Source organism: Lontra canadensis, unplaced genomic scaffold (assembly GCF_010015895.1).
Source record: "Lontra canadensis isolate GAN:19392208 unplaced genomic scaffold, GSC_riverotter_1.0 scaffold12, whole genome shotgun sequence".
NCBI classification, from domain to species: Eukaryota; Metazoa; Chordata; class Mammalia; order Carnivora; family Mustelidae; genus Lontra; species Lontra canadensis.
In genome coordinates, this window is record NW_022631006.1 from 15850460 (window position 1) to 15876195 (window position 25736).

General features: G+C 40.9%; 1 protein-coding gene across 7 annotated transcripts; it reads right to left on the reverse strand.

Moving 5' to 3' along the window:
- Positions 1–322: 322 nt before the first annotated feature.
- On the reverse strand, positions 323–24060 carry SPATA5L1 (spermatogenesis associated 5 like 1). Of its 7 annotated transcripts, XM_032856600.1 has the most exons (9): positions 22928–24057; positions 21035–21220; positions 13297–13455; positions 11012–11221; positions 9853–10077; positions 7564–7567; positions 5236–5366; positions 3390–3515; positions 323–730 (listed from the first exon to the last, which is right to left on the reverse strand). In XM_032856600.1, exons 1-9 carry the CDS (start codon positions 24020–24022, stop codon positions 563–565), a joined length of 2304 nt encoding a protein of 767 aa, XP_032712491.1. In that variant the 5' UTR covers positions 24023–24057; the 3' UTR covers positions 323–562. The 7 variants fall into 7 exon arrangements, 6 of the variants coding, with proteins under 6 accessions (XP_032712491.1, XP_032712486.1, XP_032712487.1 ...); XM_032856595.1 differs by lacking the exon at positions 7564–7567 and having other exon boundaries at positions 9885–10077; XM_032856596.1 differs by lacking the exons at positions 3390–3515; positions 7564–7567 and having other exon boundaries at positions 9885–10077; positions 22928–24058.
- Between the last annotated feature and the right edge of the window lie 1676 nt (positions 24061–25736).

Here is a 25736-nt window from a genome sequence, read left to right on the forward strand (position 1 = left end):
AGAGAAGGGGAAGGAGGAAGGGAGAAAGAAATTTTACATGAAATCTATCATGTCCCCAGATTAAAATTATAGTGTGTAGCCCTTGACCACTCACGACTTTAAACTCAGAGCCCTGTTTTGCCAATGTCCTTTCTTTTAACAATGCAGTATAGTTTTGTGACAGTCTAGGCATTAACCTAGAGACAGGGGCACAGTAAACTTAGAAGATTAATAAGATGAGGGGTGCCTGGGTAATTCAGTCCTTAAGTGTCTGTCTTTGGCTCAGGTTGTGATCCTAGTGTCCTGGGATAGAGCCCCACATGGGGCTCCCTGCTCAGTGGAGAGCGCCTACTTCTCTCTCTGCCTGCCACTCCCCATGGTTGTGCTCTCTCTGACAAGTAAAATCTTTTCTAAAAAAGGTCAACATACATATACTTTCTTCCCAAGTTATGGTATTTAATATACTTTTTAGCTTATTAGGTATAAAGTCTTTTATTTACAGGAAATTACACAAACTCTAAAAGTGCGAAGTTGCAAACTATAGGGCAAGTTTACAGTTAATCCTTGGTCAGGGATATAATGGTCATACACCCTCTAAGTTAGAAAATCCTTGTTTCTGAAATAAGTTTTCATATAAAGTCAAGTCCTCATGACTTAAGGATGGCTTTACAGTCCTCAGTGATTTTAGAAAGTGCTCTTGCTTCACTGTGGTTGCTTCTAATCCATTTTCTTGCAGAGCCAGCAAGGCAGCCTGTAAGAAACAAACAACAGGAAATAATTAATGTGCTTCTTTAAAAAAATTTTTTTTAAAGATTTTTAAAATTTTAGAGAGAGAACACAAAGGAGGGGCAGATGGAGAGGGAAAAGCAGCCCACCCCCCCCCAACCTGCTGAGCAGGGAGCCCGATGTGGGGCTCGATCCAGGACCCTGGGATCATGACCTGAGCCAAAGACAGCTGCTTAACTGATGGAGCCACCCAGGTGCCCCACAATTTATGGTAATAATTCAAAATCTGAGGGTAAAAACCTCAGTCCCACTTCTTAGAATTCCCATATTCATGACACTATAAAATTAAAAAGTTAAGGTAATTTTAATAAAATTAAAAGTTTCATTAAAAATAAAATTAAAAGTTGTCTTAACAGACCATAATTTCTTCTACATTAAATTCTACCCTTAAATGGGAAAAAAGAAATAGCAAGTTGCAGCAAAATATACACAGTATGAGCCCATTTATATATTTAAGGATGAGAGACTATACTCCTAGCCTTATAGTAGGAGTTTCTGAACAGGACACAGCACTGATCACAAAGCACAAGACCAAACACATGCTCTATAACTCTGCAATTCTCTTTGTAGGTTTATACATATATATATAACAGAGGTAAGTACACATATGTACTAACAGACATGTACAAGATTGTTCATAGCTGAATTTGTAACAAAAAAAGTAGTTTGGGTTACTTTTTTGCTATAAATTCTGCTATGAACAATATTCCAAAAAGATAGATGAATGTTGCAGTATATTCCTAAACTAGAATATTACAAAGTGATGTAAATGCGCGAACTACCCCATATGCAAAACCACAGATGAATTTCACAAACATGATCTTTTTTTTTTTTTTTTTAAGATTTTATGTATTTATTTGACACACAGAGAGATAGACAGTGAAGGAATACAAGCAGGGGGAGTGGGAGAGGAAGAAGCAGGCTTCCTGCTGATTAGGGAGCCCGATGGGAGGCTCCATCCCAGGATCCCGGGATCATGACCTGAGCGGAAGGCAGACGCTTAACTGAGTTACCTAGGCGCCCCTTCACAAACATAATCTTGAGTTAAAAAAGCAAATATAGAAGTATATATAGTCCTATTTATATAAAGTTCAAAAGCAGACAAAACTAATCTCCAGTGCTGTAAATCAGGAGTGTGGTTCCCTTTTGGAAGGAAGATTGGGAAAGCCCCAAGAGGAGCCTCCAGGGCACTGATAACGTTCTCTCTCTAGTTAAGAAAGTGTGTTCATTTTATGTTAATTCAATTAACTATGCCCTGATGATCTGTGCTTTTTCTGAATAGCATTTAATAAAAGTTTATGGAAAGGGAAACACCTATGATGGATTCTTTTGGTTTCAAAACAAAGTGTAAATCTCTTAAAATGGCTTACAAGGACCTGTGTGATTTGGCCACTGTCCAGCTCTGAAGTGTCATGTTCTCTCTCACTCGAGTCACCTGCACATTTTGTTCCCTCTGCCTCAATGCCACCCCCAGTTCCCTCCCTTAGCCTACCTCTCTCATCATCCTTCCAATTTCCCCTTACACATGCCTTCTCTCAGAAAGCCTTCTCTGATGCCCCCAAGTCTGGTTCCATGTCCTTCCCAGGTGCTCCCGCAACACCCTAAACTTCCTGATTCACTACATATTTTTTTTTAATATTATTTATTTATTTATTTATTTGACAGACAGAGATCACAGCTAGGCAGAGAGGCAGGCAGAGAGAGAGGAAGGGAAGCAGGCTCCCTGCTGAGCAGAGAGCCCGACGCGGGGCTCGATCCCAGGACCCCGGGACCATGACGTGAGCCCAGGGCAGAGGCTTTAACCCACTGAACCACCCAGGCGCCCCTCACTACATATTTTCAACTGCCAATGCAGTATGACAATTTGCCTCTCTGCAACCTGCCACAAACCTGTAAGCTTGGGAAGGGAAAGAAAGGGTCCCTATCTGTCCGTTTCACCTTACACAGTGCTTGCCACATAGGAGGTCTTTCAGTAAATGCTGCCAAGTGAATGAATGCAATCGTCCCTCAGAATAATATGCTGCTCAAAATATAACTTTAATAACTAATGAGGAATTGTACTGGTCACGTAAGCTTAAGGATGACCTTGAGAAAAACATGTACTAGCAACAGGCCTCTGGTGGAGGGGATGATACTCGCCCTTGAAGCCAAGCAGCTGGGGATGCCCGGCCAGCTCAGGGCGGGACATCCCTGCTTCCCTTTTTCCTTGTCTCCTGTACCTCAGAGAAAGCCTGCTGTTAAGGTAATCCCTTTAAGTGTGCTAGCACAACTACAAATCCAAGCTGCTGGACCAGACACGCCTTACTCTTCTTCTTGTTTACCTCGTTTACCTCTAAAACTTGTGACCAACATCTGACTCACATTCCTTCTTGTTTACGTACTAGACCTATGGTTATTGTATAACCTTCTTTTCTTCTCCTTTGTTGGTACCTTGTATCTAATAAATACTGGACTGAGGAGTTGTTTGGGTGACAGTCCTTCCAGCTGTTGTCCCCTGCTCCCTCTCACAGCTGACTTGTTTGTGCCTCATTCTTCTCCCGTGCGTAGTTAGGAAAGTGGCAAATGAAGATCTGAATAAGTGAAGAAATGCTGTCAACCATACATTCCCTCACTAATTAACTTACTTCTTTGCAAAGATTTCCAAGATCAGCACCAGAGAAAAAACAGGTTTCTGCTGCTAGGTTTTCTAAGGAAACATCAGGCCCCACTGGCATGTTTTTTGTATAGACTTTCAAAATAGAAAGCCTACCCTGGAAAAAAAAAATTAAGAACAATATGTTTATAATCTTACAACATTTATATTAGACACAAATCTATATTAAAACATTTTAAGTTAGTGTTTCCTGTCATACTGCACCAGAAGTATATATATTTATTTAATAAACAAAATCACTTCTGAAGAGGTAAGAAAGAGTAACTCATCAATGGCTCATATGATAATGGCAAAAATTACATGATAAATTTTAGTATTTTTAAAAATTTTTTTTAAAGATTTTTATTTATTTGTGTGTGTGTGTGAGAGAGAGAGAGAGAGAGAGCATAAGCAGGCAGAGTGGTAGGCAGAGGCAGAGAGAGAAGCAGGCTCCCCACTGAGCAAGGAGCCCGACGCGGGACTCGATCCCAGGATCCTGGGATCATGACCTGAGCCACCCAGGCGTCCCAATATTTTAAAAAAATTTTTAGCGGCGCCTGGGTGGCTCAGTGGGTTAAAGCTTCTGCCTTCGGCTCGGGTCATGATCCCGGGGTCTTGGGATCGAGCCCCCGTTGGGCTCTCTGCTCAGCAGGGAGCCTGCTTCCTCCTCTCTCTCTCTGCCTGCCTCTCTGCCTACCTGTGATCTCTGTCAGATAAATAAAATCTTTAAAAAATTTTTTTCTTTTAAATAGACAATTGTAGATAAATTTCTTTTAGAAACATTAAGTCCCTATTTTGGGTACAAATAGTGTTATCAGACATGACTTAAGAAGCAAAAACATGGGGCGCCTGGGTGGCTCAGTGGGTTAAGCCGCTGCCTTCGGCTCGGGTCATGATCTCAGGGTCCTGGGATCAAGCCCCGCATCAGGCTCCTTGCTCAGTGGGGAGCCTGCTTCTCTCTCTGCCTCTGCCTTCCTCTCTGCCTGCTTGTGCTCGCTCTCTCTCTCTCTCTCTCTCTCTCTGTCAAATAAATAAATAAATAAATAAAATCTTAAAAAAAAAAAGGCAGCAAAAACATGAATTATATAGACATGATTTAAAAATAAATAATATTGGGCGTCTGGGTGGCTCAGTGGGTTAAAGCCTCTGCCTTCGGCTCAGGTCATGATCTCAGGGTCCTGGAATCGAGCCCCGGATCAGGCTCTCTGCTCAGCAGGGAGCCTGCTTCCCTTCCTGTCTCTCCGCCTGCCTCTCTGCCTACTTGTGATCTCTGTCTGTCTGTCGGATAAATAGATAAAATCTTAAAAATAAATAGTATTTAATTTTTAAAATTTTATTTATTTATTTATTTTTTTTTAGGAAGGAATGAAAAAGTTCATCTTTGTTTTTAACCATTCCCTGACAGTGGCTGTGGATGTTAAGGGCAAAGATTTACTGATTCTTATATGGATACATTGTATAATCTCTCTAATCTCAGACTTTCCCACTGTAAAATAAGGATACTGATGCAAATCATCTCCAAAATGCTTTTAACACTTTGGGATTCCTCCATTCTTGTTGTAACAAGCTTGGTATTTTGAGTCTGCCACACAATGAAATAAGGTAATACTTTACTTATAGGCATATGTTTCTCTGAAAATACGCCTAGAGTATCCAGCAAAAGCAGATCAAAATTGTGATTTTATGAAGGACCACCAGGCAAGGGAAGACTGCAGAACCCAGTGTAAGATACATACATATATATTTAGCTTGGAATTCAATTCTGTTAGGCTCCTTAAAGCTCAGATATTGATCTGTTCAGAATCCACACACAAAGATTAAACATACACAGTGATTACCTTTTCATCTGGAGGTGGAATATAAATAATCTTATCTAATCTTCCAGGTCGTAACAAGGCATCATCTAACACATCAGGTCTATTTGTTGCAGCAACAATCATGACACTTCTGTTAAAAACTTCTTGAAACTCTGAGGAAAAACACCAACCCAAAGTAATGTCAGTAAGCTGGCCAAATTATAAATCAAATGGTCGATTTATTTTTAAATAAGCATATTCTTTTCTTGGGACTGAAGTGCTTATACCTCCTATCCAGACCACCTTCTTGATATCAATATATGCTAAAACAAATTATTAATCAAAGAACTACTGTGTGTGTGGTGAAGGGACTGGCCATTCCTTAGGGACATCTGTCCACATGAGAACCAATGGAAAATCTTATACCACCACAGCAGAGAACACCTACTGAACGCACCTGAGCCCCAAAGAATGATTACAACCTAAGTGGATGATTTGAAAAGACAAAGCATATGACTAACAGGTGGAGATGTATGGCTATGAATCACTCTGGCTCTTATGTCCTGCAAGAGAGAGATTTACTTTGCTTTTTATTTATTTTTCTCTCGAAAGGCAGAAATATGACAACATAAGCTGCAAATATGACAACTAGATAAAGGTAAGAAATATAGAAAAGCAGCCAGAGCAAAGCCATACACCCACTGAGCATTCAAAATTATTGAACTCCCAACAAATAAAAGTTCAGAACCAGATGGCGTCTAGGTGAATTCTACCAAACATTTACAGAAGAGTTAAGACCTATTCTCAAACTATTGCAAAAAACAGAAGAGGAAGGAAAACTTCCAAAATCATTCTACGAGGCCAGCATTACCCTGATACCAAAAACAGATAAAGATACCACAAAAAAAGAGAACTAAAGGCCAGTATCTCTAATGAACATTAGATGCAAATATCCTCAACAAAATACTAGTAAACCAAATTCAACAATACATTAAAAAAAAAATGATGCATCATGATCAAATGGATTTATTCCTAGAATGAAAGGGGGGTTCAATATTTACAGATCAATCAACATGATACATCAGTAAGAAAAAGGTTGACAACCATATGATCACTTCAAAAGATGCAGGAAAAGCACCTGACAAAGCACAACATCCATTCATGATAAAAACCCTTAACAAAGTGTAGGTTTAGAGGGAACAGACCTCAACATAATAGAGGCCATATAAAAAAACCCCACAGCTAACATCATAGTCAATGGTTAAAAACTGAGAGCTTTTTCCTAAGGTCAAGAATAAGACAAGGATGTCCACTCCACCACTTTTATTCAACACAGTGCTTGAAGTCCTAGCCACAGCACTCAGACAACAAAAAGAAATAAAGACATCCAGAATGGCAAGAAGAAATCAAACTTCCACTATTTGCAGATGAGATGATACTATATACAGAAAACCCTAAAGACTCCACCAAAAACCCACCAGAACAAACAAATGAATTCTGTAATGTCACAGGATACAAAATCAATGTACAGAAATCTGTTGCATTTCTATACATTAGTAATGAGGCAGCAGAAAGAGAAATTAAGAAAAGAATCCCGTTTACAATTATATCAAAAATAATAAAATACCTAGGACTAAACTCAACCAAAGAGGTAAAAGATCTGTATTGTGAAAACTATAAACAGCAATGAGAGAAATCAAAGATGACATAAACAAATGGAAAGACCATCCATGCTCATGGATTTGAAGAACAAATATTGTTAACATGCCCATACTACCCAAAGCAATCTACAGATTTAACGCAATCCATATAAAAATATCAACAGCCTTTTCCACAGAACTAGAAAAAACAATCCTAAAATTTGTATGGAACCACAGAAGACCCTGAGTAGCCAAAGCACCTTGAAAAAGAAAAAAAAAGTTGGAGGCATTACAATTCCAGATTTCAAATTGTATTACAAAGCGGTCGTCATCAAAACAGTGTGGTACTAACACAAAAAGAGACACATAGATCTATAGAACAGAACAGAAAGACCAAAAATCAGCTCAGAAATGAGCCTACAATTATACAGCCAACAAATCTTTGACAAAGGAGTTAAGAATATGCAATGAGAAAAAGACAGGCACTTCAACAAATGGTGTTGGGAAAACCAGACAGCAACAACGCAAAAGAATGAAACTTTCTTGCCTTTAAAAAAAAAAAGATTAATGTATTTATTTGAGAGAGAGAGCATGTGAATGGGTAGAGAGGCAGAGGGAAAGGGAGAAGGAAAGAATCTTTTCAGATTCCCCACAGAGCTCAGAGCCCCACACAGGGCTCAATATCATGACCTGAACATCATAACCTGAGCTAAAATCAAGAGCTGGATGCCTAACTGACTGAGCCACCCAGTAACCCTGAAACTGGACCACTTTCCTTCCTTTTTTTTTTTTTAAATTTTAATTTTTTTGTTTATTTGCCAGAGAGAGAGAGAGAGAGAGAGCATACACAAGCAGGCAGAGTGTCAGGCAGAGGCGGAGAGCGAAGCGGGCTTCCTGCTGAGCAAGGAGCCGGATGTGGGACTCGATCCCAGGACTCTGGGAGCATGACCTGAGCCGAAGGCAGCAGCTTAACCCACTGAGCCACCGAGGAATCCCCTGGATCACTTTCCTAAACCACACACAAAAAACCCCAAAATGGGTTAAGGATCTAAATGTGAGACCTGAAACCATAAAAATCCCTTGAGAGCGCACAGGTAGTAATTTCTCTGACATGAGCCATAGCAACATCTTTTTTGTCTCCTGATGCAAGGGAAACAAAAGCAAAAATAAACTACTGGGAGACTACATCAAAATAAAAACCTTCTACACAGCAAAGAAAATAATCAACAAACTAAAAGACAACCTACTGAAGGCAGAGATATTTACAAATGACATATCCAATAAAGGATTAGTACCCAAAATATATAAATAACTTATATAACTCCACACACAATAATCCAATTTAAATATGGGCAAAAGACATGAACAGACATCTCTCCAAAGACATACAGATGGCTAACAGATACATGAAAAGAAGCTCAGTATCACTCATCATCAGGGAACTGCAAATCAAAACCGCAATGACATATCACCTCACACCTGTCAGAATACCTAAAATAAAAAACACAAGGAACAACAAGTGTTGGTGAGGTTGTAGAGAAAAAGGAACTCTTTTGCATTGCTAGTGGAAATGCAAACTGGTACAGCCACTTTGGATAACAGTATGGAATCTCCTAAAAAAAATTAAAAACAGAAGTACCCTATGATCCAGTAAATTGCACTACTGGGTATTTACCCAAAGACTATGAAAATACTAATTCGAAGGGATATATGCACCCCGATGTTTACTGCAGCATTATTCACAAGAGTCAAATTATGGATGCAGCCCAAGTGTCCATCAATAGATGAATGGATAAAGAAAATATGGTGCGTGCGTGTGCGCACGCACACACACACACACACACACACACTGATATTACTCAGCCATAAAAAAGAATGAACTCCTGCCATTTGCATCATGGATGGCTCTAGAGTATAGTATAATGCTAAGTGAAATAAGCTATTCAGAGAAAGACAAATACCATATGATCTCACTTATATGTGGAATTTAAGAAACAAAACAAAGGAAGAAAGAGTGAGAGACAAACCAAAAAAACACACTCTTAACTATAGAGGACAAACAGAGAGGAGGGGAGGTGGTGGGGAAGTAGGTGATGGGGATTAAAGAGTACCCTGATCTTGATAAGCACTGAATAATATATGAATTGTGGAATCACTATACTGTACACTTGAAACTAATATAATACTGTATGTTAACTACAATGGAATTTTTAAAAAATTTCTTTTAAATTGAACTGAATACCAGAGTGGTTCCCCAGTAATGTGATCTCTTGAAGTAGTGAATTCCCTGTATCTGCAAGTATTTTAGCAGAGGCTGACTAATCACTGGTCAGATACTGTAGAAGGAATTCCTGAATTATGACAAAATTTGATTAGAAAACCTTAGGGACTCTTCAAATTCTAGTGTTCTGTGATCTTAAGAAGCTGTAAGATTCTTCTTCCATGGAATGATTTTTCAAATGGCAAACAAGATTAAAAACGAGGAAAGAATAAAAGAAAAATTATCCACTGGAAAACTTAAGGATATCAAATTCTATCTAGAAAGAGACTCAGAAGGGAGGCAGGGACTTCCAAAAGTTTAATTTCATTATAGTTTAATTTCATTATAACTAAGGAAACCCATTCCTCAAGAAAATTAGAAGTTTTAAATTACTAAGATCTGGTAATAACAATGTTTTGTTTTGTTTCATATAAAAATTTTTAGAAAGGGATGAACACTGGTTCTACAGGAAATAAAATTAAGAATCAACTCCCTTTTCTATTAGCAATATGTATAAAATTATTTTTCTAAATCTTAGGAAAAATGAAATTCATTCATATATATTTAAGATAACTTACTATAAAATTTACCTCCTTCCTAGTCAAATCACAGTTTTTAGGTCTATAGATATCCAAATATAGTCAAACTGAAATTATGCTAGTTTCTTCTATGAGATGAATCCAGCATAGGAAAAGCTAGTGTATATGCACTGTATTTAATGCTGGCCTGGGTTTTGGGCATTTTCTGGCTAATAAATACCTCTTCTTTTTTTTTCAGCTCCTTGTATTTACCCTGTTGATCTGATTTACTTCCTCTTCTCTCTGTAGTCTTTAGTCCCACACCATCTAATTCATTCAGAAGAACAGAAAGAACACGTTCTTGAACATTACATTCTGTTTTGCTGACGGATCGAGCGCCCAAGATTGAATCAATTTCATCCAAAAACACAACTGCTGGAGTATTTGCTCTTGCTTGTTGGAATACCTTTGGTTAGGAAAATAAAAATTATTGAAAAGCCACACATTATTTAATATTCCAGTGAATATATGCTTTCTGCATTACTACTTGTAATTTTTAAAATATAAAGAGAGAAAGCTGCTAAATGTCCCAGAAGTAGGGAATGAATAAATAGAACAAGAAACAATGCAATATTACATACAGGTTAAAAATCATATTTTCAAACAATATTTAATACTATGGGGTTTTAAAAGTGATAATGATTGGGGCGCCTGGGTGGCTCAGTGGGTTAAAGCCTCTGCCTTCAGCTCAGGTCATGATCCCAGGGTCCTGGGATGGAGCCCCACATCGAGCTCTCTGCTCAGCGGGGAGCCTGCTTCCTCCTCTCTCTCTGCCTGCTTCTCTGCCTGCTTGTGATCTCCGTCTGTCAAATAAATAAATAAATAAAATATTTAAAAAAAATAAAAGTGATGATTAAAAAACCATGATAAAGATATAACCTAACCTCAATTTTATTTTATTTTTTAATAAAGATTTTATTTACTTATTTGACAGAGACAGACATAGCAAGGGGAAATACAAGCAGGGGGAGTGGGAGAGAGAAGCAGGCTTCTCAATGAGCAGAGAGCTTGATATGGGGTTCGATCCCAGGACCCTGGGATCATGACCTGAGCTGAAGGCAGACACTTAACTGACTGAGCCACCCAGGCGCCCCATAATCCACCCTCAATTTTAAAAGAAAAACAAAAAAATGAAGCAAACTCACCAAAATGTTAACACTAAGTAGAGAGATTACAAAGGATTTCTTATCTAACACTTTCCTATATTTTCTATAAAAATGTATGTAACTTTTCTAATTATTAAAAAGGCCAGTGTTATTTTTAATAGCTAAGGTTTATCCTTAAGGCATGCCAAGAAAATTCAAAAGGACACTTAACTACATGGAGGAAAATAAACAAACCTGAGACAAGACTTTTTCTGAGTCTCCAACGAAAGGAGAAAAGAGATCAGCACCACTCACTGAAACAAAAGAGCAGTGGCAGCTTGTGGCCAGCGCCCTCACCAGGGTGGTTTTAGCACATCCAGGGGGACCGTACAGGAGAACTCCCTTTGGTTGTGTCAGGCCCATCCGGATAAATTCCCGAGGGAATTTTAGAGGCCACTCGATACTCTGCAGGTACACAAAAAGAGATGGTATACAAAAAGAGACAGTTATTTTAGAATAAAGATTAAACATCACAAATAATTCAGTAAATTCAATTGTTCACTCAACAACTCTTTGGTATCTGTTTTGAGCTGGAAATACAGTACATTCTTCTTGCAGTAACCAGTGCTCTTATAACCTAAGTCAGGTCATATCATATCCTACTTAAAATCCTTCAATGACCTCCCATTAGAATTAGAATAAAATCCAACCCATTCCTACAGTGATTACAAGGCCTTACATAGCCTATTTCCCAAACACCTCAGTCTATTCCTATCTCAGCACCTCTGCTATTCTGTCTGAACACTCCTTCAAGTTCTGTGTGGCCACCCCTCATCATTCAGTCTCAGCTCAAATGTCATTTCCTTGGAGAGGTCTTCCCTAACCACTCTAAAGCAGAACACACTCTTCCTGCCCCCCACCCCACATTCTTCCAGCCACTCTACACTACTGGCCATCTTTTACTTTGGGAGTACTTAATCATTCACTAACTGTAATTACTTTTCCATGCTGAGTTTGTCATTCTGCTTCTGGTAGAACATAAATAAAGTTCACCTCTAAATAGCCACATACAGGGGTGCCTGGGTGGCTCAGTGGGTTAAAGCCTCTGCCTTCAGCTCAGGTCATGATCCCAGGGTCCTGGGATCGAGCCCCGCATCGGGCTCTCTGCTCAGCGGGGAGCCTGCTTCCCTCTCTCTCTCTCTCTGCCTGCCTCTCTGCCTGCTTGTGATCTCTGTCAAATAAATAAATAAAATCTTTAAAAAAAAATAGCCACATACAGAATGTCACCTTCACAAAGCTGGCACTCCACAAATGTTAACTGAATAGTAAACAGGTCTCCTTTATCTCTGAGGTAGGTGATTTTATTTATTTATTTATTTATTTATTTATTTATTTATTTATTTAAGATTTTTTTCTTTCAAAAGAACTATGTGCACCAGATATGAAGATTTCCGAGTTAACAGTTTTTAGGGGACAGCCGAAGCCCTGGATATTAAGATCATGGGCTCACAGAACGCAACAAGAGGCCTCCCAGGAGCTTGGAGCACTAACATTTAAGGTATGGAAAAGAATGTTCAGAAAGGCAGGAAAGCTTAACATCTCGAAGCTGAAGAAAGAGCGTTTACAACAGGAAGGTGTGGCTAATCTCTCCTGTACTTCCTGAAGATTAAGTGAGACAATGTATGTAAAAAATTAGGGAATATCACAAATGCACTGATCCATGGACACAAGGATTCTATGATTCAGTGCAGAAACAGCTTCTAGTTAAGACGAATAAATTATGATACTTCAGTCTTTTGTACATACGGTCAGAGAAACCTAATTCCTTATGGCAGGATCACTTGAAGGTAAATTAACAAGATTAACTTCTGAAACTGAAATGCCAAGTGACAGCATCTGGAGAGTTGTGTCCTTAAGCATCCACAGTGAGAACAGTAGCCACCCAGGTCATACTGTGTATTGTAATTTTGTGCTTTTACCAGTCCCAGGGCAAACTCAGGCCTACAAACTAAAAATCTGTATTTTACTACACACAAACTAAGAACCATTTTTATATTTTTAAATGCTCAAAAAAAAAAAAAAGTCAAAAGAATACTTTGGGACATGTGAAAATAATGTGATTTCAGTGTTCATAAATAAAGTTCCACCAGAACACAAATACTGATTTTGCATTATCTATCACTGGTTCTGTGGCCTTTAGACAGAGCTGGTGGTTGTAATCGGCACTGGATGGCCCACAAAGCCTAAAATATTTACTCTCCAGCCCTCTACAGAGAAGTCTACTGACCCCTTTCTACATGATAAAGCTTTTAAAGCAAAAACAAGCAAAACAAGTATGAGGTAGGAAAGTATGCAAAATGGTATTTGATGCCTAGAGAAGGCCAGTTAAACCAGGACTGAAAAGGGCTCCTTGGATTGTGATGATAGGATGTATGACTGAAGGCAGCAAGATAGTCTCAGCAAGTATCATTTGTCTTCATCATAGAAGTGGTACGTTAAACCCAACCATTCTACTGGCATAAGGGAACTCTCTAGATCACCTGTTTTAACTTCAGTTTGACATCTTCAAGGCCACCAATCTGCTCCCAGCCAACAGGCTTGATGTCCATCAGTCCAATGATACTTCGAAATGATGAGGGTTGAATCTTTTTAAAAGCTTCAAGGAAGTCTGCTTCATCAACAGCTGGGCTGTCCTTGTTCTGAAGAAATATGCCCCAAAAGCAAAATCAGACCAAAAATTACATGGGCATTTTTGTGCTACAGAAGCAAAATTAATTTTTATTTTTATTATTATTATTGTTTAAAGATTTTATTTATTGGGCGCCTGGGGGGCTCAGTCGGTTAAGCAATTGCCTTCAGGTCAGGTTATGATCCTGGAGTTCCAGGATCGAGTTCCACGTCAGGCATCCTGTTCAGCAGGGAGTGTGCTCTCCCTCTGACCTCCCCTCTCATGTTCTCTTTCTGTCTCATTCTCTCTCACTCTCACATAAATAAAATCTTAAAAACAGACACAGTGACAGGGTAACACAAGCAGGGGGAGTGGGAGAAGAAGTAGGTTTCCCGCTAAGCAGGGAGCCCGATGTGGGGCTTGATCCCAGGACTCTGGGATCATAACCTGAGCTGAAGATAGACACTCAATGACTGAGCCACCAAGGTGCCCCCACTTATTTCTTAAAAAACAAACAAACCCCCCCTTCTTTTGAATTTATAAATCTATAAAGATAAATCCTTACAAATATAAATGATCTTATAAAAGATTATCTTAAAAAAGATAAATCTTTTATCATTATAAAAAATTTTTACATATATAAGACAAAAAAATTAAATGTGTCCTCCCCCTGCTTTTCCCACTATTCATCTCTAGAGGATGTCAACTGTTTCCTATGTACTCCAGCAGTACATAGGACATCCTTTCAAACAGATACATAAGCGGGACGCTACTATACAAATTATACACTCTTTTTCACTTATATTAGAAATCTCCTATCAATTTAGTTCAACCTCACTTTTTCTCGACAACTGCAAAAGACACTGGTGTATGAACGTACCGTAATTTAACTGCATCCTTCTGTTGAACACTGGATTGCTTCCAGTCTTGTTATTAAAAACAAAGCTACAGGTGAAAATGTTTGTGCACATGTTCAAGTATTTTTATATTTCCTCCAAGTAGAACGCACATTGACGATTGTGACAAGTATTATCACACTGCCTTCAAAGCTGCACCGCTAATATAAAGCTCTTCTTCCCATACCCTCTTCAGCACGGGGCATTACCAAACTTTTAAATGTTTGCTAGTGTGACAGAGGAAATGGTAGTATTATACTAATTTCTTTAATTAAGAGTGAGGTAGCGGCACTGGGTGGCTCAGTAGGTTAAGTGTCTGCCTTCGGCTCGGGTCATAATCCCGAGGTTCTGAAATCGGGCCCTGTGTCAAGCTCCCTGCTCTGCAGGAGGCCTGCTTCTCCCTCTCCCTCTGCCCCTGCTTGTGTTCCCTCTCTCGCTGTGTCTCTGTCAAATAAATAAATAAAATCTTTAAAAAAAAAAAAGAGTGAGGCAGAGGGAATATGGAATCAGAAAATCATCTTTACAATCACATATAGTAAAGGCTGCTCAGGGCAAGAATCATCCACAAATGTAAAAAGCAAGGGTAGGGGAAGTTTTACAAGAACCATGATCTCAAAGGGTCTCCTCATAGGTTTCTTTTAGTTGCAAAGGGAAAAATAGCAGCTATACAGTGGAAAAATGGGACAAAACCCTGACTGGTTGATCATGTCAATCACCAATTACGGAGAGCACCAAGGATGGGCAGACATCTTGGGTCTTCACATGTGATACCTTAAGAAGGACACCAACATTTATGGAGTATCCCAAACCAGAATGCGTAACCTAAATCTATGAAAAAATATTAGACAAACCCATATTGAGAGACATTTTATAAAATCACGGACCTACATCCTTAAAAACTGTCAATGTAAAATATCTCTTTAAAAAAAAATGGGGGGACGCCTGGGTGGCTCAGTCGTTAGGCATCTGCCTTTGGCTCAGGTCATGGTCTCGAGGTCCTGAGATCGAGCCCCACATCAGGCTCTCTTCTCGTGGGGAGCCTGCTTCCTCCTCTCTCTCTACCTGCTGCTCTGCCTACTTGTGATCTCTGTCAAATAAATAAATAAAATCTTTAAAAATAAAAAATGGGGACACCTGGGTGGCTCAGTTGGTTAAGCATCTGCCTTTGGCTCAGGTCATGATCCCAGGGTCCTAGGATCAAGCCCCCTCATCAGGAGCCTGCTTATCCCTCTGCCTCTGTCTCTCTCTCCCTCTCTAATGAATAAATAAAATCTTTAAAAAAAAAAAAAAAAAGGAAAAAAAAAAAAGCTGGGGCAACTGGGTGGCACAGTCGGTTAAGCTTCCAACTCTTGGTTTCGGCTCAGGTCATGATCTCCATTGTGAGATCAAGCCCTGTGCCAGGTTCTATGCTGGGCATGGAGCCTGCTTAAGATGATCTCTCTCCTGCTCTGCACCTGGCCCCGCATACTTTCTCTCCTTCTTTAAAAAAAAAAAAAGCTAAGGGAGAACTATAGATTAAAAGAAACTAAAAACTAAACATTAATGTTATCGTGAACTAGATCTTCTACTAGAGGAAAAAAAACCCCAAAAAGATAGAGACAACTACCAAAATCAGAGTATGGGCAGTAGAGCTGATGATGTTTTGTATCCGTGTTAAATTTCCTGAATATAATGATGATCCATAGCCATACTGTGGTCTTGTATGAGGACATACTTTTTCTTAGGAAATGGATAATGGGTTATGATGTGTGCAACCCATCCTCAACTGATTCAGAAAAAGCAAGCAATGTGTGTATACACATACATTTAGAGAAGAGAGAGAGAGTGATAAAACTGATTTGGCAAAACGTTAAAAACTGATGAATTTGAATGGAGGGTTTAGCAGGATTTCTCTATTTTGCAACTTTCCCTAAACTTTTTAATTATTTCAAAATAAAGAGTTAAAACTGAAAGAGATTGTTTTAAGATTTATTCATTTAGTGTTCACTTTGGCAGCACATATTTCTAAGATTTATCTATTTTAGAGAGAGAGAGCAAGCGAGCATGTGGGAGAGGGAAGGAGAGAGAATCTCAGGAAGACTCTGCACTGAGCACACCCGAGGAGGGGCTCGATCTTATATCCTGAGATTAGGACCTGAGTCAATACCAAGAGTCAGACAGTCAGGGTAGCCCCTGAAAGGAACTAATTTTTTTTTTGAAGATTTTATTTATTTATTTCAGAGAAAGAGCACAAGCAGCGGGAGGGGCAGAGAAAGGAGGAGAAGCAGGCTCCCTACCGAGCAGGGAGCCCCATGCAGGGCTTGATCTCAGTACCCTAGGATTGTGACCTGAGCTGAAGGCAGCTGCTTAACCAACTGAGCCACCCAGGCACCCCAAGACCAATTTTTAAAGAAAGTAAAGTTGAGAATTTTTCATGTTTGTTTTTTTTAAGATTTTATTTATTTATTTGACAGAGATCACAAGTAGGTAGAGAGGCAGGCAGAGAGAGAGGAGGAAGCAGGCTCCCTGCTGAGCAGAGAGGCGATTAGGGCTCAGTCCCAGAACCCTAGGATCATGACCTGAGCCGAGAAGGCAGAAGCTTTAACCCACTGAGCCACCCAGGCACCCTGAGAATTTTTCATGTTTACTAGCTATTTGTAATCCTTCTACTGTCTACTACCTATTCTTATTTTATTACCCATTTTCTCTTGGATTGTTAGTCTTTTCTTACTGATTTGTGAGAATTCTTTATCAAGGTTACTGGTCCTTTTGTCATGGCCAAAAGTATTTTTTCCAGTCTCTCTTTTATCCTGTCTTTGTTTATTGTTTGGCCATCCCCAAATAACCAAATTAAATCATTTCCTTTTTGACCATTAGGTTTTATGTTATGTCTAGAAAGGCCAGGGACACCTGGGTGGCTCAGTTGGTTAAGCGGCTGCCTTCAGCTCAGGTCATGATCCCAGAGTCCTGGGAATGAGTCCCACATTGGGCTCCTTGCTCACTAGAGAGCCTGCCTCTCCCCATGCTTGTGCTGCCCTCTGACAATAAATAATCTTAAAAACAAAACAAAACAGAAAGGCCATGTTTGGGGTGCCCGGATGGTGCAGTTGGTTAAGCATAGGGCTCCTGGTTTTGGCTCAGGTATTGAAATCAGGTTTGTAAGATTCAGCCCTGCCTTGGGCTCCAAGATCAGCATGAAGTCTGCTTAAGACTCTTTCCCTCTGAACCCCGCACCTCGCACATTCTCTCTCTCTCTAAAATAAACATTTAAAAAGTCATCTTCACTTTAAGATTATATTTTAGAGGATCTTTCTTGTAATTTCTTTGATCATTCTAGTGAAGCAGATTTTTTGTTAAAAACTGCTTATATTTTTATATTTGTATTATATTTAAGATTTACCCTCACATCAAATTCTGAACATTTAGTTGTCAAAAAATTCCCATTTTTTTTTTTAAAGATTTCTCTTATTTATTTGAGAGAGAGCGAGAGAGAACATGGTGAAGGGCAGAGGGAGAAGCAGACTCCCCACCGAGCAGTGAGCCCAGTGTGGGACTTAATCCCGTGATGTGAGCTGAAAGCAGACGCTTAACTGAATGAGCCACCCAGGCGCCCTCCAAAATTCCCATTTCCAACAACAATCTATATTATCCCATTTACCTAAAATTATGTAAGTGCATATATATGTATAGAGCTATTTTGAACAACGTTCCTAAAAATTGTAATCTCTGAGAGGTAGATTTCAGGCAATTTTTATTTTATGTTTTTATCTAGTTTAACTTCTCATAAAGAGCACTATTAAATAATTTTTTAAAATAGTGCTTCCCCCCGCCTCAACTACTAGCAGTATTAGATGTCGGGTACCTAAATACTAATTAATTTTTAAGTAACACTAAGATCACTTACATGTACATTAATTCACTTGACTGTCATAACCCTTCCAGGCAGATAAAATTCCTTCCCCTCTGTGTGTGTATGTGTATGTACTAAACAATATTTCTAATCCTTTAATGGGAATTCACAAAAAGCTGAACAAACTTTAACATACCCCTTGTCTGCCCTGGTAGCAGCAGCAGCCCCTCAGGTATCTGAGGGGCAAAGAAGAAAAAGATGAAGCCAGTACCTTCCCAGGTGCCTGTCCCTTCTTCCTTTTGGCCTTTCTTCCTTCCACTTCCCTTGTTTATGAACTTAGTCATCACTTGTGGTGCCTATGCCTGGGCAGACCCCTCCTGAAGTAGCAGCTGGCTGGTCCACCTAAGCCAGAGTACTTAAGGTTAACCCTGGAACCTCAAAGCACAGGGAATCCTAAATGTAATCTTCCTTCCCAGCCCCTGGTACTCTCCTCCTCCCTTCATAAAGCACAGAGTCTCACACCTCTACACATGAGAAATATCATTCAGTGTTCAAGCAGCTTAGGTTCTAAACCCGCAAGAGAACCTACAAGTTCACCTAACTCCTTCTCCACCTTCTGTATAGGTGTAAAAATAAATGGAAGTGAGAAAGGATGTCAATTAGGTAGGTAAAAAAGTTTCAAAACTTTGGATGATAAATCATCCTTTTATAATTTAAACAAACTCAAATTGGTTTTTAAAAATTCTAAGATCAAAGGACAAGTTTAATGTTATAATAGTTACAACAGAGATTGAAAACTTCGTCTCAAAATCCTCAAGGTACTAAAATTATTTTTTTCTGAAGGGGTTTAGGGATTAAGGATTACTCATTACATATAAGGTGAAGAGATTTTCCAATGCATAGTGTTGAAAATTATTACATTTAAGCTAATATTCTAATATTTTTTTAAAAAGGTAGTCATGAGGGGCGCCTGGGTGGCTCAGTGGGTTAAAGCCTCTGCCTTCAGCTCAGGTCATGATCCCAGGGTCCTGGGATCGAGCCCCGCATCGGGCTCTCTGCTCAGCAGGGAGCCTGCTTCGTCCTCTCTCTCTCTCTCTGCCTGCCTCTCTGCCTACTTGTGATCTCTGTCTGTCAAATAAATAAATAAAATCTTTAAAAAAAATAAAATAAATAAATAAAAGGTAGTCATGAATTAAAGATCTCAATATCAAAGACAAATTTAAAGATTGTATTTATTTATTTGAGAGAGAGACAGCAACAGAGATAGCAAGAGCACGAGCAAGGAGGAAAGGGAGAAGCCTGGGGAGCCTGACACGGGTCTTGATTCCAGGACCCGGAAATCATGACTTGAGCTGAAGGCAGACACTTAAATGACTGAGCCACCCAGGTGCCTCTTAAAGACAAATTTAAATAAAAATTCCAGGTGCCCAATCTTCTTCTGGGTTAGAAAAGGTTATCTTCCCCACAAAATATTTAGTTTTTAACAAGAAACGAAAAACAGATGCAATTAGAACACAGTACTTCTATGATCCTATCACCCAAATGCAAAAGCCAAATCAAACTATGAAAGTATCAGTCAAACCCACACTAAGGAGGAGTCTACAGAATAAATAACCTGTAGTTTTGAAGTTAGCCATACACCTGGGTGGCTCAGACAGTTAAGCAACCAACTCTTGGTTTCAGCTCCGGTCATGAGCTCAGGACTGTGGGATCCAGCCCCACATAGGGCTCTGCACTTAGCAAAGAGTTTGCTCTGTGCTCATCCCTCTCTTTCTGTTCTTCTCCCAGCTCCCACGCTCTCTCTCTCTCTCTCAAATAAATAATAATACATAAAATCCTTAAAAAAATTAAAAATTAGAATTAAAATGTAGCGATAAAAGAAAGATTAAAGAATGGTTCTAGATTAAAGAATACAGGGCAGACTGGGTGGTGCAGTTGGTTAAGCATCTGACTCTTTGTTTCAGCTCAGGTCATGATTTTAGAGTCCTGGAGTTGAGCTCCATGTTGGACTCAGGGATCTGCTTGAGATTCTCTCTCCTCCTCCTCTCTCTGCCCCTCCTGCTCATGCTGTCTCTCTCTCTAAAATAAATAAAATTTTAAAAAGAACAAGAAATCATGATAATTAAAGGCAATGTGTAATCTTGGGTTACTATTTTCTATTTTCCTTTTAAAATTTCTGCTATAAAGGAAATTAATGGGACACAGTGAAACTTGGATAAGGTCTATAGATATTAGGTAAAAGTACTGTGTTAGTGTTCATTTCCTCATTTTGATAATTGTAGTGTGGGTAAAGTCTTTGTTTTTAGAAGATATACACATAAGATTTTAAGGCTAAAGGGCCATCATGGTGGCAGTGTATTCTGAAATGTTTCACACAAAAAAAATATACATACATAAGAGAGATTTATCTATATGTAAAGTTATATAAAAACACAGATAAAGAGAAAAAGATAAAGTAAAACTGGTCAAGTGCTACATTTGTGGAATCTGGGTAAAGTATATACAGAAATTCTTTGTACTATTTTTGCAACTTTTCTCTTGGTCTGAAATTGCTTCAAAATAAAGAAAAATTAAAAAGAAAAATGTTTGACTGTTCTAGGGCCACACTGTCATTTTCCTGGCTGCTCTGGGCTTTGGCACTAGGGAGTTACTGTGGGAATGAGGGCATGCTCCTGGGAGACTCAGTCCTCTATCCCCACCTTCAGTCAAATGCTAGTCCCAGGGAGGTGAGATATAAAAATATATGTAAGGAAAAAAAAAAAAAGGAAGAGCTGTGGAAGTTATCACAAGTTGCAAGAAAATGTACTTACCACTTGTTTTAATCCCTAAATTCATTATAGTAATGAAAAGATCAACATACAGGCTCATACATCATTTCTTCCTACCTTCTCACTATGAAGGAGAGCATGCAGGGCAGCCTCCCTACAGAGTGCAGTCAGGTCTGCACCAACATAGCCAACTGTCATTTCCGCAAGGAGGCTCAAATCGACTTGACTGGAGATGGGCATCTTTGAGGTAATCACTTGGAGTATTGCCTTTCTTTGTTTAAGTGTGGGAGTCCCAATGACAACCTATATGCAAAGGAAAAAAAAATTAAAAAGTTTCCTCAGTTTAGAATATTATGTAGTATTTTTATCCCCTCAAATGTGTTTAACTTGGTAAACAAATTTGAAAGCAGAACTATGTACTCTTAAGAATACCACAGACTCTCAATATATTAAAATCCTAATTTTCCAGAGGAATAACATGGCTAGATAGTTGCATAATGAAAACTACATACAGATCTTCCTGAGCTGAAGATGAGGTTGCATCCCAATAAATCCATTGTTTGTTTGTTTGTTTTTAAGATTTTAAAAATTTATTTATTTGACAGACAGAGATCACACACAGGCAGAGAGGCAGGCGGAGAGAAAGAGAGGAGGAGGCAGGCTCCCCACTGAGCAAAGACCCTGGTGCGGGGCTCGATCCCAGGACTCTGGGATCATGAGCCGAAGGCAGAGGCTTTAACCCACTGAGCCACCCAGGCACCCCCCAATAGATCCATTGTAAGTTGGAATTACAGTAAGTGGATAATGCATTTAATATACCTACCCTACTAAATATCACAACTGAGCCTAGGCAACTTAAATGTGCTCAGAGCATTTACATTAGCCTATGGTTGGGCAAAACCATCTAACACAAGGTCCATTTCATAAAAAAAGTTTTTGACTATTTATAGAATTTATTGAATACTGTACTGAAAGTGAAAAACAATGTTTGCATGGGTATAAAATGGTGGTCAATATGTTCACTGTTTACCCTCATGACCTCATGGCCATCCAGCACCATGAGCGCATTTACTGCGTATCACTAGCCTGGCAAAAGATCAAAATTCAAAATTCAAAAATGTTTTCTACTGAACCCATATGACTTTCAGACCATCGTAAAGCTGAAAAACCACCAAGCTGAACCACTCTAAGTTGGGGGCCCTCTGTAATTCATTTAACATTCTGTTATTTTTTAAAAACCTACCAAGTTCTGCGAGCCAGGGATGCAATATTATAGCAGATAGTCTAGGTCCCTGCCCTTAAGGATTTTATTCAGGAGACAAGTACTAGATGGTACAAAAGAGAAATCTGATCAAGTTCTGCACAGATTAAGCTAAAAGTGTGCAATTATCATCTCCTCAGAATCTTAACACAAAGTTTAAACATCACTTAATCACTATTCAACCTATTTACTAAAGGATCAATTTGGGACTAAAGCTTATAAAATAAAGGACACCTTTGAATACTCAATCCTCCTGGCAACTCAGGGAGCAATTGTGGGTAACTTCTCACCTGTGGGACAGGATGCTAGCGTCCTGACAAGGAATGAATAAATCCGGAAGAGTTATTGCCTGCTTTGTTTTAGTTCTTTCGTGCCTTCTCCCTTTTTATTTCGAAAACTTATTTCTTGAGGCTATCCTACTTTAAATAAATTCTTATTCCAAATCCACAGGAGTTCAACAGCTGACCTAGTTGCATTAAAAACTAACATTACTGATTGTACTCAACTTCAGGTCCTGCACAAAATTAATCTCTAAAGGCTACCTTGCTTCTCCCAACAATCTGACTCTTAGGTAAAACAGGTCCTGGCTCACAGATCGCACAAGGGCAGACAGAGAACGTGTTCTCTGCATTACAAAAAACCCCACTCCAGTCGGAGAGCCAAACCTAAGTGGCCCTCGAGGCACCCAACCCGAGCCAGAGGAGGCCTTGGTTCCAAGGACAAGAGGCTGACAGCCCGGGCCTATTTACCTCTCGGTCAAACCTTCCCGGTCGGCGCAGCGCTGGGTCTAGAGCGTCCGGCCGGTTGGTGGACGCCACCACCACCACCTCGCGGTCCCCACTGATGCCGTCCAGCAGCGTCAACACCTGGGCCACCACGCGGCTCTCGGGCGCTCGGTGTGGGCCGCCCCGCCGGGGACACAGGGCGTCCACCTCGTCCAGGAAGAGGAGGGTGGGTCTGCGGCTGGCCAGCTCCCGCGCGCGCTGGAAGACCTGCCTCACGTTCTCCTCGGTCTCCCCAGGCCGCGCGCCCTGGAGCGCGGGGGCGCTCACTGCCAGCAGCTCCGCGCCCGCTTCCCTGACCACGGCCCGCACTAGCTGAGTCTTGCCCACTCCGGGGGGACCCGCCAGGAGCACCCCGCGAGGCACTGCTAGCCCCAAGGCCGCCAAGGTGCGGGGGTAGCGGAGCGGGAGGAGGAGGAGCTCCCGCAGCGAGTCGGCAGCCTCCGAAAGACCCCCGAGGACCACCTCGGGCTGCCGTTCCGCTTCCGACGGAGGCACCGAGCTGAGACTGATGCGGGTGCGAGGGGTGACCCGCCCGGCCGGATCCGGGCTGGGCGCCCCGCCGACGATGTGAAGCGCGGCCACGGGGCCGGGGGCCCCCAGTGGAGCGGCCACCACGTGGCCCCGGGAGACTGGTCGGTTCCTCAGAAGCTCCTGCGCCGCCTCCAGCACCGCGGCTGGGTTCAAGGTACCGGGTGCGCCCGCCCGCTCCCGCAACACCGGCCACACGGTGAGGAGCCGCAGGGACGGGCAGGTCACTAGGCGGAGGCTGCTAAAGCTGAGACTCCCCCTGAACCTCGAAGCCCCCACAGCCGTCCCAGGGCTCGCACACTGCGGATCCAGTTGCACAAAGCCGTCTGCTCCGTCTCGCCGCAGCCAGGCGGTACAGAGACAGGAGCCGCCGTCAGGCAGAGAGATGTTCACCGCCGAGCCCAAGTGTGCGCCCAAGGCGCGGAAGGCGGCCGGGCCCAGGCGACAGCGCTGGGTGCCCCGGTCCCTAGCGTCTAAGGGTAGCACCTTTAAGAGCGGCTCTTCGGAAAAGGAACCTGAGTCCGGAGCCATTGCACACACAGAGCCAGGCGGAGGAAAGCGAGGCAAGAATTCCACCCGGGGGCGAAAGGCCGGTGCACCGCTCTCCGCGGCCGGAAGCTGGTGACGCGCATGCGCCAGGAATGACTCTCAGTCGATAGCCCAGAAGTGGAGGCTGAAAGGGCCAATCGGAAAGTTAGATGACGCTCTGGCAGTGGGTGTTGTGGTGTCGGATTTGACGAGAGCTAGTGGCCCATTGCAGGGCTGTATGGAAAAGGCCTTAGGTACAGGTGTCTGGGAGGCCTCATAAACTAGCTTCAGGAGGTCATTAAGCATATACGTAGGTGATTTAGAGAGTGCCCGCATAGCATACTCTCCCTGGCCCTCAAACTCGAGCATCACCACCAGCGCTTTGTGAACGAGCCTCAGCTGTCTGTGGGCACAATTTTTTGGAGTGCTGTGGTGCTAATACCTAAGGTGACCTGGAGGAGCTGACAAATACAGCTTTAGCGCCCTCGATGGATCTGGGTTCTAACGTGTTCAGAAGGTCCAGGCATGCCTTTCCTATAGCAAAGCGTCATTGCCTAGAGAAAAGCACAGGGTGGCATTTTCAATCCCAGGGGGAGAGAGAGAAAGAAGGAAAACCAGGCCATCTGACATTTGGTGGCATGCCAATATATTCTGCTCAGAGTCTTTTCTCCTGTAGGGGCCAAGGGCAGGTGGGCCAAACTGTACCACAAGGCATACTGATGATTTTGAATTGAAGCTACCTGGAGAACAGCTAGTTAAAGGGCACTCAGGCTCTACCCTGTCCCCCAAAAGCAAGCAAGAAACCTCCCGTGTGTAAGGTACCCTCTCTGTACTAAGAAGTAAGAAGACATCCTTATCACCAGAGATAGGAATGTTAAAGCTTAGAGTTGTAGAAACCAACCTTGTAACTTTACTAATCTACCACCTCAGCCCAGATTCCACTTTGAATTTCTAATTAAAGCTCCCAAACATTTATTTTATCCAGTCAGTTCCTCACAAATTTATATTTTAGTCTAAAAAGCATAAGAACTGCCTGCCTTGGTCATTTCTTTAGTCTCAATTTCATTATCAGGCCTCTGAGCGCATAATAATAAAATTCTGGGGGTTTCCTCCTATTAATCTGTCTTGTGTAAATTTAATTCCACTCCAGTTGAGAGAACTGAAGGGCAGAGATGGACTTTTTCCTTCCCTACATTTCTCTGAATGTTCTATGACAAAACTTAATCATAATCTCTTCTAGTCATTTGATAAGTGCCTATTGCCTATTTGGTGCACAGCAGTGCTAAGACCTGTATTAGAGGTGATGCCTGTCTACATTATTAAGACTATTGCCTGCTATTCTCTTTCCTCCTTTCTTCACCCTTCCCCACAGGGGATTACTCTTTTTGACTTAAAATTTTTTTTTGTAAATTAATTTTAATTCCAATATAGTTAACATAGTGTTATATTAGTTACAGGTGTACAATACAGTGATTCAACAATTCTATATATTACTCAGTGTTCATCAAGATAAATCTACTCTTAATCCCCCTTCACCTATTTCACCCATCCCCCCACCCACCCCCGCTCTGGTAACCATCTATTCTCTAGGTTAAGAGTTTATATTTTAGGCTTGCCTCTTTTTTTCCCCTTTCTTCATTTGTTTCTTAAATCCCACATATGAATGAAACCATATGGTATCTTTCTTTCTCTGACTGGCTTATGTTGGTTAGCATTA

Bases quoted from the DNA above. Each gene is read 5' to 3' on its own strand.
- SPATA5L1 (XM_032856600.1), bottom strand. From the start codon at position 24,022: ATGGCTCCGGACTCAGGTTCCTTTTCCGAAGAGCCGCTCTTAAAGGTG. The intron at 10,078-11,011 runs GTTTGTTTATTT...TCCTAACCAAAG, and splicing joins CAGAAAAAGTCTTGTCTCAG to GTATTCCAACAAGCAAGAGC. The intron at 731-3,389 runs GTAAGTTAATTA...TGTTTCTTACAG, and splicing joins TTGGAAATCTTTGCAAAGAA to GCTGCCTTGCTGGCTCTGCA.